We start from the raw sequence: 15818 nt of genomic DNA, 5'->3' as shown, positions 1-15818 counted from the left end.
AAATTTCTTATTCAGTGAAGTAACTTAGTGAGAGCTTTTATCATAAAAGGGCATTGAGTTTGGTCAAATACTTTGCATCTATTGAGATGGTCATGTAATTTTTATCCTTTATTCTCTTAATGTTGTGTATCACATTGATTTGCATATGTTGAATATCCTTGCATCCCAAGGATAAATTATATATATATCTTTTTAATGTGCTATTGAATTCAATTTGCTAATATTTTGTTAAGGTTTTTGAATCTATATTCATCAGGGATATTGGCTTTTAATTTTCTTTTCTTGTGGTGTCTTTGACTGGCTTTGGTATCAGGGTAATGCTGGCTTTGTAAGTTTGGAAGCTTTCCCCCTGTTCAATGTTTTGGAACCAACAGTTTAAGATGGATTAATATTAATTCTTTAAATACCTGGTAGAATTAAACTGTGAAGCCATCTGGTAGTCGGAGTTTTTTGGGGGGAGGTTTTTTATTACTGATTCAATCTTCTTATTTGTTATTGGTCTCTTCCAGGCTACCATTTCTTCTTGATTCAGTCTTGGTACATAGTTTGTCTCTAGGAACTTATCTATTTCTTCTAGATCATCCACTTTGTTACAAATAATTGTCCCTGATTTTTTTTTTGGGGGGGGGCATTAGTTGTAATATATCCTCTTTCATTTCCAATTTTACTTGAGTATTCTCTTTTTTCTTAGTCTACCTAAGGGCTTGTCCTTTTTTTTTTTTTTTTTAAGGTTTTTCTTTTAAAGTAATCTCTACATCGAATGTGGGGCTCAAACTCACAACCCAGAGATCAAGAACTGTATGCTCTACTGACCTAGCCAGTCAGGTGCCCCACTAAAGGCTTATCTTTATGAGCATTTTCAGAAAACTCTTGGATTTGTAAAATTTTCTAATTTCTAGTTTCTATTTTATTTATTTAAAAAAACTTTTTTCCATTTATTTCTGTTCTAGTCTTTATTATTTCTTTACTTCTAATTGGGCTTCGGTTCTTCCTTTTTTATATGTTCCTTGAGGTGTAAAGTTGGCTTGTTATTTCAGATTTTTCTTCTTTTTCAATGTAGGAATTTATCACTATAAAATTCCCTCTTATTACTACTTTTGTTGTATCCCATTTTTGGTAGGTTGTGTTTTATTTTTTGTTTTCTAATTTCTCTTTGATTTCTTCTTTGGCCCAATGGTTATTCAAGAGTGGGTTATTCATTTATTTTTTAGACATTTTATTTTTTATTTTTATTTGTTTTTATTTTAGAAAGAGAGAGAGCACATAAACAGGGGAGAAAGGCAGAGGGAGAGAGGGAGAGAGAGGGGGGGGGGAGAGAGAGAGAGAGAGAGAGAGAGAGAGAAAGAGAAAGGGAGAATCTTAAGCAGGCTCCACAATGAGCATGGGTTTGATTCCATGACCCTGAGATCATGACCTGAGGTGAAATCAAGAGTCAGATGCTCAACCGAGCCACCCAGCCACCCCACAAGAATGTGTTACTTAATTTCCATGTATTTATGAATTTTTTCATCTTCTTACATTTTAATTTCTAGTTCCATTCTATTGTGTTTGGAAAAGATGTTTGGGATGATTTTAATCTTGCTAAATTGTTAAGTCTTGTTAGACTTGTTTTATCTCTTAGAATATGAACTATCCTGGAGAATGTTCTATGTGTACTTGAGAAGAATGTGTATTCTGCTGCTGTTAGATGAAGTGTTCCGTATACATCTATTAGGTCCATTGGATCCATAATGCCATATAATCTCATGAACTGTGAGATCATGACCTGAGCTGAAATCAAGAGTTGGCCACTTAACCAACTGAGCCATCCAGGAGCCCCTATTTATTATTTTTTGTCTGGATGTTTTACCCATAAATCAAAGTGGGGGTACTGAAGTCTCCTACTATCACTGTATTGCTATTTCTCCCTTCACATTTGTTAATGTTTGCTTTATATATTTAAGTGCTTTGATGTTGGGTGCATATATACTCATAATTGTTATATCTTTCTATTGATCTTTTTATCATTATATAATGATAATGACCATCTTTGTCTCTTGTTATAGTTTTGACTTACAGTCTATTTGTCTGATATAAATATAGAAACCTCTGCTCTTATTTGGTTATTATTTTCATGGGATATAATTTTTCATCCCTTCATTTTTAACCTATGTGTCTTATATGTGAATCTAAAGCGAGCCTCTTTTGTTATTATTATTTTAATGTTTATTTATTTTTGAGAGAGAGCACGAGCAGGGAAGGGGCAGAGATAGAGGGAGACACAGAATCTGAAGCAGGCTCCAGACTCTGAGCTGTCAGCACAGAGCCTGACATGGGGCTTGAACTCATCAACAGTGAGATCATGACCTGAGCCAAAGCTGGATGCTCAACTGACTGAGCCACCCAGACCACCCCCCCCCTCCGCCGACCATTGTATTCAATTTAATGGCTAAATCATTCTATACAGTAATTTGTGTAAACCTACAGATATAAATATGGATATAGAGATAGAAATATACAGATACAGGATTAAACAACATATAAATATTACCGTATTCAAGAGCTTTAAATCACACATTTCTAAACATTTTCACTTTTTCTCCTTATAACTTCAATGTCTCAAAGTACTTTATGGGAAAGAAGATGGCTCGGGAAATAGTGTCATGTTCTCATATGACAATTCATAATGTTTTTAATGAAGTAAAATTAACATACAAAGTTAGTTTCAGGTGTAAATACTGACTCCGCAATTCTTTTTTTTTTTTATTTTTTTTATTTTTTTAAAAAAAAATTTTTTTTTTTAACATTTATTTATTTTGAGACAGAGAGAGACAGAGCATGAACAGGGGAGGGGCAGAGAGAGAGGGAGACACAGAACCGGAAGCAGGCTTCAGGATCTGAGCCATCAGCCCAGAGCCCGACGCGGGGCTCAAACTCACGGAACATGAGATTGTGACCTGAGCCGAAGTCGGACGCTTAACCGACTGAGCCACCCAGGCGCCCCAGACTCCGCAATTCTATACATTACTTAGTGCTCATAAGTATAGTCAACATCTGTCGTCATTCAACATTAATACATTATCATTGACTATATTCCCTATACTGTATATTTCATCTCTGTGATTTATTTATAACTGGAAGTTTGTACCTCTTAATCTTCTTTTATTTATTTCACCCATCCCCTCACCCACCTAACCCTATGGCAACCACCAGTTCTCTATTTAAGAGTTTTGTTTTTTGTTTTTGTTTTGTTCTGTTTTTAGATTCCACATATAAGTGAAACAATATGGTATTTGTCTTTAACTTATTTCACTTAGCATAATACTCTCTAGGTCATCTGTGTTGTTGCAAATGTAAAGATTTCATTCTTTTTTATGGCCAAGCAATATTCCACCCCCCCCCCCCCCCTTTTATCCATTCATCTATGGATGGATACTTGGGTTTCTTCCGTATCTTGGCTATAGTAAATAATGCTGTTTTTATCTTTTTGGATTTCTCCTTCTCCATTTGCCTCCCCCTCCTCCTTTTTCCTCCTCCTCCTTCTTTTTAACTATTGGGTAAATACCCAGTAGTGAAATTATTGGATCATATGGTAATTTTATTTTTAATTATTTTGAGCAACTTCCATACTGTTTTTCACAGTAGCTGCCACCAACAACGTACAAAAGTTCTTTTTTCCTCTACATTCTGACCAACACTTGTTGTCTTTTTGATTCTAGCCATTCTGACAGGTGTAAGATGATGTCTCATTGTAGTTTTGATTTGCATTTCCTTGATGATTAGTGATGTTGAGCAGCTTTTCATGTGTCTGTTGGCCATCTGCATGTATATTTTCTTTGGAGAAATGTCTGTTCAGGTCCCCTGTCCATGTTTTAATCAGACTGTTTTTTGGTTGTTTTGTAGAAGTTCTTTATATTTTTTGGATATTAACCAACCCCTTATTGGATATATCATTTGCAAATGTCTTCTCCCATTCAGTGGGATGCCTTTCATTTTGTTAACAATTTCCTTTGCTATGCAAAAGCTTTTTATTTTGGTATAGTCTCAACAGTTAATTTTTGCTTTTGTTTCCTTTGCCTGAGGAGACTTATCCATACACTGCTATGGTAGATGTAAAAAAAAAAAAAAAAAAAAAATTACTGCCTACATTTTCTTCTAAGATTTTTATGGTTTCAGGTCTCACATTTAAGTCTTTAATCCATTTTGAGTTTTTAATTTTGTGTGTAGAGTGTAAGAAAGTGTCCAGTTTTCCTATCTGTTGAAAAGACTTTTCTCCATTATATTCTTGCCTCCACTGTCATAGACTAATTGAGCATATAAGCATGGTTTCATTTCAGGGCTCTATTCTGTTCTACTGATCTATGTATTGATTTTTGTGCCAAGACCATACTGTTTTGATTACCACAACTTTGTAGTATATATTGGAACTGTGATACCTCCCATTTTGTTCTTTCCCAAGATTGTTTTGGCTATTTGGGGGTCGGCGGGGGGGGGAGCCTTTGTGGTTCCATACAAATTTTTGTATTATTTGTTCTAGTTCTCTGAAAACTTCTGTTGGTATTTTGATAGGAATTGCTTTAAATCTCTAGATAGCTTTGGGTAGTATGAACATTTTAACAATATTAATCCTTCCAATCCATGAGGTTGGTATATCCTTCCATTTGTTTCTTCAATTTCTTTCATCAGTTCTTTATAGCTTGGGTATAGATCTTTCCTCTCCTTGGTTAAGTTTATTCCAACAATTAACATTTGATGAAAAAGACGAGATATTTAATTTCTGTGTACTTCAGGGATTTCTGTATGTTAAGTAGAATTGTTAAGTCTTTCCATAATTCACAAAAGTCCAAGTTACATATATTCTTAAGAGAACCTACTAAGGAATTGGTGGGGTAGGGGTAAGGTTTAAGAAGGGCAGACAAGTATTTACTATATGCACTTCTGCATTTCTTTAATTTAATTTATTACAATCAGCAGAGATTGCTCATTGTAAAGATTGCTAAAAAAAATTAATGCTACAAGATATTTGAGATAAAATATACCTAGAGCATTGAGTGCAGCTTTATACAGACATATACAACTAGAAGTTGATTTGTGCAGTAAACATAAAACAATTGTGGTTAAGATTTCTAGTTGTGGATTAAAAAGAAAACTCATTGAATAGATCCTCAGAAAATGACCATTTATTTTAATAATCTTACGTGAAAATACTCAACAATCATTATACTTATATAGGTTCTTAATTTCTGGGAATGGTTTACAATTTTCTTGGATGTCTTTATACATCTTTCAAGTGGTTTTTATTTTCTTGTAAATATTAAAAACATTTCAGTAATTGTTGCTAGTATACAGAAAAAAACCTTATTTTTGTACATTTATCTTGTTTCCAGTGGCCTTTGAACATTCACTGAATATGAATGCTGTATTTTTAGACTTCTACATATGAAATTAGGACATCTGCAAATATCTCAGTTTTATTTCTGTACAGTGACTTACCAGGTTCATAGACTAGAAGATAAAATTTTAAAGAGGTTAATTTTCCCCAAATTGATCTATAGGTTGAATGCAGTTCCAATTAAAATCCTGGCAGAGTCTGTGTATGTGTGTGTGGAAATTAACGTTTTTAAAACTTATATGGGAATGTAAAGGGGCCAAGAAGAGCCACATCAATCTGGAAGAACTACAAAGCTGGAAGACTTACACTCTAGCCATCTTTTTAAAGAACTACAGTAATTAAAACTGTGATATTTACAAGGATAGAGAAATAGATTGGTCACCTGGTTTATGACACAGGGAAGGATAGTCATCAATAAATACTGTAAGACCAATTCGATATCCACATGGAGGAAAAAGCAAAAAACAAAAACCTTTGATCTTCACACATACACAAAATTCATTTCCAGTTGGATGGCAGAATTACATGTTCATTAAATGATACCACAGAGTTATAAAGCAAGTGTAGTAGGTAGTATATAATGCCATTCGCAATCACCTAATTTTTAAAAAAACATGGTCTTTATTCAAATGGCTGCTAGTAGTTGCGCTTTATTTCTTAACAGGAAGAATTGTAGAAGTGTTACAAATTGAAAATTAGAAACTGGAAGCTCAAATTAGCAACCCAGTAAGAACCAACTCATTGATTTATATGATTACTAAATTTGGATTATTATAGAATTTCTAGTGATATGAACAGAAAATGAGAACATATTTTATTTAATTTTCTAATGTTTATTTATTTGTGAGAGAGAGTACGCACAGGGGAGAGGCAAAGAGAGGGAGATACAGAATCTGAAGCCAGCTCCAGGCTTTCAGCTGTCAGCACAGAGCCCAACGTGGGGCTCGAACTCAGGAACTGTGTGAGATCATAACCTGAACCGAAGTTGGACACTTAACCAACTGAGCCACCCAGGTGCCCCTGAGAACATATTTTATCAAGCAGGGTTTGATTATCATGTTTAGATTCTCCTTTTTTTTTTTTTTTTAAATTTTAAATGAAGTGTACACAAGTCATTTTAAGCTGAAACTTCAAGTAATGGCAAGTGACCCATAGTTTCCAGCCTGTGAATAAGGACAGTGACTGTTTTCTTTCTAGCCCAGTGTCCCTGGTCTCAGTTCAGGCTTGCAGGTGTGGTGAGTGGGCAGGCTTGATGCTGAACCTCTTAGTGTATCTCCCTGTAATAAAGTGGCTAGAAAACTGAAAGTACATTTCCCTGATTTCCTTGCAGTTAGAATTCTGGATGTGGTTTAGTTTTGGAAAAGCAGATGTATCCATCTATGGATACATATCCATCTTCTATGTATCCATAGAAGGCAGAAGTGAGATGATGAAAGTGATTTTCTGAGGCAGCGTCGACAGAGATTCCAGTGTCCGACAGAGATTCCAGTGTCCGGACACAAGGTTCATTAAGTGGCAACAGGAATTGTAAAACATCTAACTTGGTGTGAACTGTACCAGGCATAACAAAATACTGTAAAGAATTAGCAGTAGTGTGCCTTCCTGATCATGGCACTCTGCTGGTTCTTGCCATGTTGGTATACTTTGGGATTGAGTGGTTTTTTTGAACTTAGAAGAGAAGGAGCTCTCTTGGCTGACCTGATTCCACATTGTGGCATGCCTTTGTCAGTTCTCAAGAGTTCCATGCTCACGTCTCCTTAAACTAATTAGAATTAACTGTTCTTTGCACTTTATAGGACCTTACAGAGCCAAACAATTGTATACTAACAATACAGCAAGCAGCATGAGCTTCACATTCCTGTCAGTTCTCCTATTCTCCCCCCAAAAATACAGAGTGGCCCACGGGGTGCTGAGCACGCAGTGGGTTTGCATTACAGCTGAGGAATCTGAAGTTTAGGGTATTTGAATCTTTTTTAAGGAGTACAAGAAAATCTTCCAACTTTTGCTCGGGAGGGAGACATTACCTTTTATTATACTGGGCTGTAAACAACCTGCTTTTCTCTTGACAGAGACATGATATTGTCCAAGGCTGTTCACTATACAAGTATCTTTGGTAAAGATAGTCCAGAACTAAGGCTGTCAGAGCCACTGGTCACAAGATGTGGAGAAATGCAAGGGACTTACAGAAAATTGCTTGCCAACAGACGTTAGCCGACTTTTCATTTCAACTGTAACAACTTGTTTTAAAGCCCAAACGATATTTTCTTTTAAAAACTCACTTTAATCTAGGCATGGAATTTAACAAACATTGGTATACAGTCAGGGACTAATTTATAACATGGTTTCTATTCATTTCAGCCATGAGAAAACACCAGTCATTATTAAAGGTATCCATCCATAAATTACTTTTATTTCTCATTAAATGAGCACAGAGTCATTAGCATATTAATAACAGATATGTTTATTATTACATATCCATCAGTGCGGCTTTCAATACCACTTGAAACATGCATATCATCCTAGAGACGAATCAGTTTTCCAGTGCTTCTTATTTGATACACATTACTGCAAAGCCATTATAAATTATTGAGGAGGTATTTGGTTAAAAAAATAAACAATAAATCATACTGCCCATATGAATCAACTCTTGTATAGGACAAGAGTTTAACAGTATTTATCTGGTAATTCCTATGTTAACTGGAAAACATCACAGATGTATTGTCATAATTTTATATTGATATAACCTACATAGTTTGCAGAATTTTATAAAGTCATTCATTATTGTAGCAGGTAGTTTAATGCAAAGATTGTACTCAATTTATGAAAGTCCAACAAACCTCTAAATATTTTAAATTAAACCAATTATTAATGAAAAACCCACTGACATATAATTTTTTGAAAATATGTTCTTTTGAAATTTCTATATTTAGTCATGGCAGTAAAATAATTCTTTCAAATTAAGGCACTAAAAGGGCAATGCAACTCCCATTGAAAGTGTTCTAAGAATAATTTACATTTCAAACAGTGCATACATTTCTTATATGTTTGTTAACTTAATGTCTTTATCACTTAAAACCACAAAGAAATACATTATACAATTACAGAAATGATGTACCCCACAGAATGCTTTTAAAACTTGGTTCTTTTGTACAGTTAGTTCCTAATGTCTCTAGTAGTAAAATAACTCAATATGGCTTGGCAAAAATGCATAGATTAAATGTAAAAAAAAAAGTTTTTTTGCCTTCTCCCATTCCTCAATCTATAAACGTGCTGAAACACATACAGTATTTTGTAAAGCATAATGTAAAATATTCTCCGTAAGTCCACCATGGGCAATCAAAAGTGAGGCTTTTAAATTCTACAGTGAGGGCACTGAAGTCAAGTGATGTCACTGCTTTCTTAAAATAGTTTTGTATAGTCTTGCAAGAGCACAAAGACTGAAGTCATTTAAAAGAATTTCAGTTGTCTCATTTTGAGATATTTTCTTTACTCCTTCCATGAGCTGATCTTCATAGTGATTGGCCATTCCACTTGAAAGTGAAAGTCCCTTCCTCTCACTCATATGAGGAAAACTGTGTTCTATCATGATTGACAGGCGTTTTCTTAGAAATTCAAAAAGGCAGCACCTTTTTAAAAAAATATATCTACCTAAGCTTTCCCCCAATTGTACTTGCATTACACAGTAATAATTAATCTAATCTACCTGTAGGCAAACCCGCAATTAAAACAAAAAACAAAAAACAAAAAAAACCCTCAGTGTGCTTTTGTGCCAAAGCAAGGACAGAATAACAGCAATCTTAACCCTGAAGCCTGTGATATTTGTGTCAAAGGAACAGCCTGTCTGCTCTGCATGGTTAAAGAAGCCTGGTTTATCAGGTAGCATTCCACATGATTCCACAAGGCGTTAGGTCACGTGGTTAACTGCTGGGGTGGGGGGTGGGGGACAAAAAAAGAAAAAATTATAATTTAAGAAATATATTCAGTTTAAAAATTCAAGAAACAAATTTGGAGAGAAAGGTAAATAAATATTATTTTTATATGCGATTAATACACACAATTTGGAAAATAGGAAAAGGAAAAATACACTTTGTATTGTCTTCTTTTTGCTTCTACTCTATTTCAAACACATGGTGTTCTTTTGTTTTTTACAAAACTATAACTCAATTTTACATAGTTTTAGATCTAGCTTTGTCCTATACAGTCATACAGGATTTTACAGAAATAAGTCAGGAGTCAGGTGATAATACACTAGAGTAGTATGGTGGGTGAAGAATACAGAAGGTGTAATGCTTAACTATTTGGGCATTTTCAAAGAATTAGACTTGGTTATTAATAATAGGGAGTGAAGGGGCGCCTGGGTGGCGCAGTCGGTTAAGCGTCCGACTTCAGCCAGGTCACGATCTCGCGGTCCGTGAGTTCGAGCCCCGCGTCAGGCTCTGGGCTGATGGCTCGGAGCCTGGAGCCTGTTTCCGATTCTGTGTCTCCCTCTCTCTCTGCCCCTCCCCCGTTCATGCTCTGTCTCTCTCTGTCCCAAAAATAAATAAAAAATGTTGAAAAAAAAATTAAAAAAAAAAAAAAATAATAGGGAGTGAAGAAATGGTTGAATTAAAAATGGTTTTAAGTCTGCTTGGATGACTTGAGTGACATTAGCAGAGATGCAAATCAGTGTTAGGTCTCAGCTTCTAGATTAAAATGTTCCTCTTAATAAAGGGGTTACACTCTAGGAAAGTTAGTATTTGGTATAGGAGAAAAAACATAGGCTTTAGAATTGGATAAAAATAAAAATAGGTTTCAACCCTGACTATGCCACTAACTCACTGTGTGATCTTGCCCAAGTGGCTTGATTCCTCTGAGCCTCATTTATGTATAAAAATGTATAAAATGAGAACTTAATAAGACATTATTACCTCTTTTCAGGAAAGGGTTTTAATTATGCCCTGCAGTTGTTTATTATATCATATAAATATTTTGAAAAAATTCTATCAAAATCAGTTAAAAAAAAAAAGAGGAGAGGGATATTTAACTGGGAAGTTTATTTGCAACACCATTTTCACTGATAATACCAAATAATTGTGATTGCAAAACAACCACAATTTGTTTAAAACTTTAAGGGATAAGTATGTGCCATGTACACCAACCAAGATAGTGAAATCTGATATGGACTTGGAACAAAATATGAAATTTATAAATATCATTAATTTCAAACAGGAATCAAACTAATTTGTAAAGTCATTTCATGTCATATATAAATACTTAACTACAAATGATGCCCTCTATGGGGAAAAGAACAATTAGATTTTAGATTTTAATAGATATTAACCAATCACTTTCACATTTTGTTAAAAAGGTTAACACTGCAATCCTTACCTAGTTTTTGCAGATGTATTTTTGACCACTTTTCGGAAAGACTGATTTGCAGTGGATCTTGTAGAAAGTGTTCGAGGGGATGCACGAACAAAACCAGATGGTGGATTCTTAGGGATCTTCTTCACCAAATGTGTTACCCATTTTTTTTGTTCATCCTGAGAACATGCTAACAGCAGCATATCTCTTGCTGATGTTACATCATAACTGACTGTTTAAAAAAAAAAAAAGACACAAAGTCATACAGGGGCATCTGGGTGGCTCAGTCAACTAAACATCAGACTCTTGATTTCAGCTCAGGTCTTGATCTCATGGTTTGTGAGACTGAACTGTGCACTGGGCTCCATGCTAACAGTGCAGAGTCTGCTTGGGATTCTCTCTCTCTCCCTCTCTCTCTGCCCCTCCCTGGCTTGCGTGCACATGTGCTCTATCTCTCAGAAGAAAGAAATAAACATTTTAAAAAATAGAAAAAATAAAGTCATACAGTAAGTACCTAAAATGGTCCCATTGAATGTATAATTTTGTAAGTTCTTAAAATTTTAAAAGATTTACTATGCTTAAGTTTGGACAATATCTCTCCTTAATTAAGGCTGAAAATTTAAAAAGGAGACATTAATCACAAACTACTAAGATAAAGCAAAAAAAAAAATTAAAAAAAGCATAAGTGAAACAAATTAATGTATTTGTAGAACTTAAGTTTCTTATCTTAAAATAGCTATCGTCTATATTCTTTCCCTCAAGCTACCCTTGCTAAACTAGAAGACATTTGTTTATGACCCTGCATGTTGGTCCAGGCAGTGAAAACCGAACAAAAAGAAAACAAGCAGGAGGCAAAAATTCAAGGAGGGATAATATAGTGGAACTCACCTACAGCTCTTCTCTCCAATTTAGAGTAATTTCTTAAAGGTAAGTTTTTTATAAGGCGGTAATTCTCTTTAAAAACATTATGTTCAAAGCTAGATTTGTAGCTGTGAAATGACAGCTACATGTTGCTCCTCTAGTGTCAAAATACTACTTCTTATAATCTCTTTTCAACTTGGTATAGAAAATGCTACGCTTGAAGAAATTATTTTAATGGGACTTAATTTTCTAATTTGTTATAAACTGTAAAAGTAATTTTTATGCCTTACCTTTACATGGAGAAATTAAGTCCTCTTTCTTATCTAAGTGATCTCTGTGGCACTTAACATGGCATCTTCGACATTCTAGGGCAGGAGGTGGCTTAAAAACATGCCAGAGAGGTTTGGCACAGGCCTCACAGTTGGCGGGAAAGTGGTAGAGTGTAGGAATGAACTCATGGCCTTTGTGGTTTTGAAAATTAGTCTTTTCAGCTTGCTGTACTGGTTCCATCTCTACATCTTTTCTACATTCACCTTCATTTGCATATAGTATCTACATTCAGGAATGGTAAAAGGAAGATTTTAAAGTCTTAATTTGTACACATAAGTTTCAAATTATAAAAAACATCGGTGTTTTTGCATACTTCACAAAATGCATTTAGTCATTAAATAAAAGATTTTCTAAAATTAGAATTTAAGGTTTTCACCTGGAATATTTTAGGAATTTCTTCAGTTTCAGCTCTGTAAACATCTCCTTGGGTTACAGGTCGAACATGAAACAATTTACTAAGATGAAAATAAACAGGACATAAACTATTAAACTCATTTACAGTAAAAGACAAATGAACATTTCATTGAAGAGGACAAACAGGTGGCAAATAAGCACATGAAATGATGTTCAACATCATTAGTCATTAGAGAAATGCAAATTAAAATCACCGTAGGCATCACTGTACACCTATCAGACTTTAAAAAGTAAAAACAGTAATAACACCAAATGCTAACGAAGATGCAGAGAAACTAGATCACTCATATAATTGTGGTAGAAATGTAAAAATTGCAGAGCCACTTTGAAAAACAGCATGGCTGTTTCTTACAAAATGAAACAAACATATGCTTAACATATGACCCAGCAACTGAATTCCTGGGCCTTTATTCCATAGAAATGAAAATTTATATTTATAAAAAAACTTGTATATGAATGTTCATACATAGCCCAAAGCTGAAAACAGCCCAAATGAATGGTTAAACACTGGTACATTCATACCACGGAATACTACTCAACAATAAAGAGAAACAAATGGTAACTTGAATGAATCTCAAGAGAATTATGCTGAATGAAAAGAGACAATCTCAAAGGTTATAAACTATTTGATTCCACCTATATGACCATGCTTAAAAACACAAAATTATGGAGATGGAGAACAGGATTACAGATGGGGGCAGAAATGGCACTTGTTATGGCTATAAAAGGGTAGCATGATGGTTCCCTGTGATGGAACTGCTCTGTATTTGGTGGTGATCATATGAATCCATATATGTGATAAAGGCATAATAGACTGGAAAGAGATAAAACTATCATTATTTGGAGATGATGTGATTGTATTTGTAGAAAACCCCTGTGGAAAACCCAATAAAACTAGTAAATAAACAAGATTAGAGGATTCAAGATGAATATATAAAAATAAATAGTACTGGAATAACCAGATATCCACATGGAAAATATACACGCACATACAAAAGTAACTTTAACTGCAACCTCTTACCAAACACAAAAATAAATTCTGAGATTAATCATAACTTAAGGGGTGGCTGGGTGGCTCAGTCAGTTAAGTGTCTGATTTTGGCTCAGGTCATGATCTTGTAGTTTGTGAGTTCAAGCCCGTGATGTGCTCTCTGCTGACAGCTCGGTGCCCGCTTCAGATTCTGTGTCTCCCTCTCTCTCTGCACCCTCCCCCTGCCCCCAGCCCCATTCACGTTCTGTGTCTCTCTCTAAAATAAATAAACATTAAAAATTTTTTTTTAAATCAGAACTTAAATGTAAAGCCTAGAAATAGAAAGCTCCTAAAAGAAAACACAGAATACTTTCACAATCTTTGGAGAAGCAAAATTTCTTGGACAGACTACAAAAAGCTATCTTTTAAAAAATTAATAAATTTGTTTCCATTAAAAGACACCATAAATAAAATGAATAGGCAAGCCACAGATTAGGAAATATTTGCACTGCATGTTTCTGATATAGAACCCATATCCAGAATATATATACAGAACTTTTACAGGGACACCTGGATGGCTCAGTCAGTTAAGCTTCCAACTTCAGCTTAGGTCATGATCTGGCAGTTCACAAGTTTGAGCCCCATGTCAGGTTCTGGGCTGACAGCTCAGAGCCTGGAGCCTGCTTCAGATTTGTGTCTCCTTCTCTCTCTGCCCCTCCCCTGCTTGTACTCTGTCTCTCTCTCAAAAGTAAATTTAAAAAAACATTAAAAAAAAAAAAAAGATTTACAAATCTATCTTAAAAAAGGTAAGTAATCCAATTAAAAATGGGCAAAAGACATGGAGACATTTAAGATATACAAATGGCCAATAAGCATCTGAAAAAATTTTTGGTATCATTAGTCACGGGGAAAATACAAGTTAAGACAATAATGAGACAGCATTTCATCTTCATTAGAATAGCTAAAATGTTAACTACACTGGTATTAAAATTACTTAAAAATAATAAAAATAAAATAAAATAAAAGAACAGCATAAATCAAAGACTTGCAGCACCATATGATGGTGAAAACATGGAACAACTGTAACTCATATACTGCTGGTGAGCATAACACAGTGTAACTATTTCTGCGGACTATTTGGTAGATTTTTAAAAGATTAAACACAGATTTACTCAATACCCAGGATTCCACTAAGTAATTACACATGAAAAATAAAAACATAAATCCACCAAAAGAATGTTCATAACAGTCTTATTTATAACAACCCCAAACTGAAAGCAAGCCAAATGTTCCTCAACAGAAGAATGGATAAACAAATTGAGATATATTAATTCGATGGAATATTATTCAGCAATAAAAGGAACAGACAATTGATACACATAGCAAAACACTACGCTGGGTGAAAGAAGCCAGGCACAAAAGAATACATATCATATGATTCCATTTATATGAAGTTCTAGAATAGGCAAAACTCAGTAACAGAATTCAGATGTTCTTTTTTTTCCCCCCTGAGAAAATGGTATAAGTGGGCTTTCTAGGATGATGGAAATATTCTTTATCTTGTTATGGGTAATGGTTACATGGGTGTTTGTAACTGTCAAAAGAACAGAACACTTATGATTTAGGCATTTTATAAAAATTATACTTCAATAAAAAGGTAAGACAACAAACTTTCATCAATCTGAAAGCATTTAACTTAGTTGAAAGATGATGTCTCTAATATTAGTATTTATGTATTATTCCATTTAGGTTGAACACTTAAATTTTTATTTTTTTATTTTATTTTATTTTTAATTTTTTTTTTAATGTTTATTTATTTTTGATACAGAGAGAGACAGAGCATGAATGGGGGAGGGTCAGAGAGAGGGAGACACAGAATCTGAAACAGGCTCCAGGCTCTGAGCTGTCAGCACAGAGCCTGACGCAGGGCTCGAACTCACGGACCGCGAGATCATGACCTGAGCCGAAGTCGGCCGCTTAACCGACTGAGCCACCCAGGCGCCCCGAACACTTAAATTTTTACAACCAATGCTTCTTCAAAGAATTAGGAAATCAAAACAGTATGGTACTGGTACAAAAACAAACACATAGATCAATAGAACAGCATAGAGAACCCAGAAATAAACCCATGTTTTTATGATTAATTAATCTGCAACAAAGAAAGCAAAAATACAAAACAGGAAAATGTCTCTTCAACAAATGGTGCTGGGAAAATCACTAGATAGCTACATGCAAAAAAATAAAACTGGACTACTTTCTTACACCATACACAAAATAAACTCAAAATGGATTAAAGACCTAAACGTGAGATCTGAAGCCATAAAACTTCTAGAAGAAAACATAAGTGGTAATCTCTTTGATAAGGTCAAAGAATTTTTCTAGATATGTCTCCTTTGGCAAGGGAAACTAAATCAAAATTGAACTATTAGGACTACACCAAAATAAAAAGCTTTTTGCACAGCAAAAAAAAAAACCATCAACAGAACAAGCCATCAACCTACTGAGTGGGAGAAGATATGTGCAAATGAT

The 15818-nt window shown here is 34.6% G+C and overlaps 1 protein-coding gene across 3 annotated transcripts in view; it reads right to left on the bottom strand.

Annotated features, from left to right (window-relative positions):
- Positions 1-7749: 7749 nt before the first annotated feature.
- The window catches only part of ROCK1 (Rho associated coiled-coil containing protein kinase 1), a 163846-nt gene continuing 155777 nt past the window's right edge, over positions 7750-15818 (bottom strand). For 2 of the 3 annotated variants that reach the window (XM_058692553.1, XM_058692554.1), the window contains exons 30-33: positions 12282-12360; positions 11866-12127; positions 10739-10946; positions 7750-9295 (exon numbers count right to left, since the gene is read on the bottom strand). In XM_058692553.1, the coding sequence (XP_058548536.1) occupies positions 9289-9295; positions 10739-10946; positions 11866-12127; positions 12282-12360 (556 nt within the window). In that variant the 3' untranslated portion in view covers positions 7750-9288. The remainder of the gene's footprint in view (positions 9296-10738; positions 10947-11865; positions 12128-12281; positions 12361-15818) is intronic. The other variant, XM_058692555.1, reaches the window with a different exon arrangement.

The sequence above is a fragment of the Neofelis nebulosa genome, chromosome 11, assembly GCF_028018385.1.
Source record: "Neofelis nebulosa isolate mNeoNeb1 chromosome 11, mNeoNeb1.pri, whole genome shotgun sequence".
Classification (NCBI taxonomy): domain Eukaryota; kingdom Metazoa; phylum Chordata; class Mammalia; order Carnivora; family Felidae; genus Neofelis; species Neofelis nebulosa.
The sequence above is the reverse complement of the archived record's forward strand: the minus strand, read 5'-3'. Positions and strand labels throughout refer to the sequence as shown.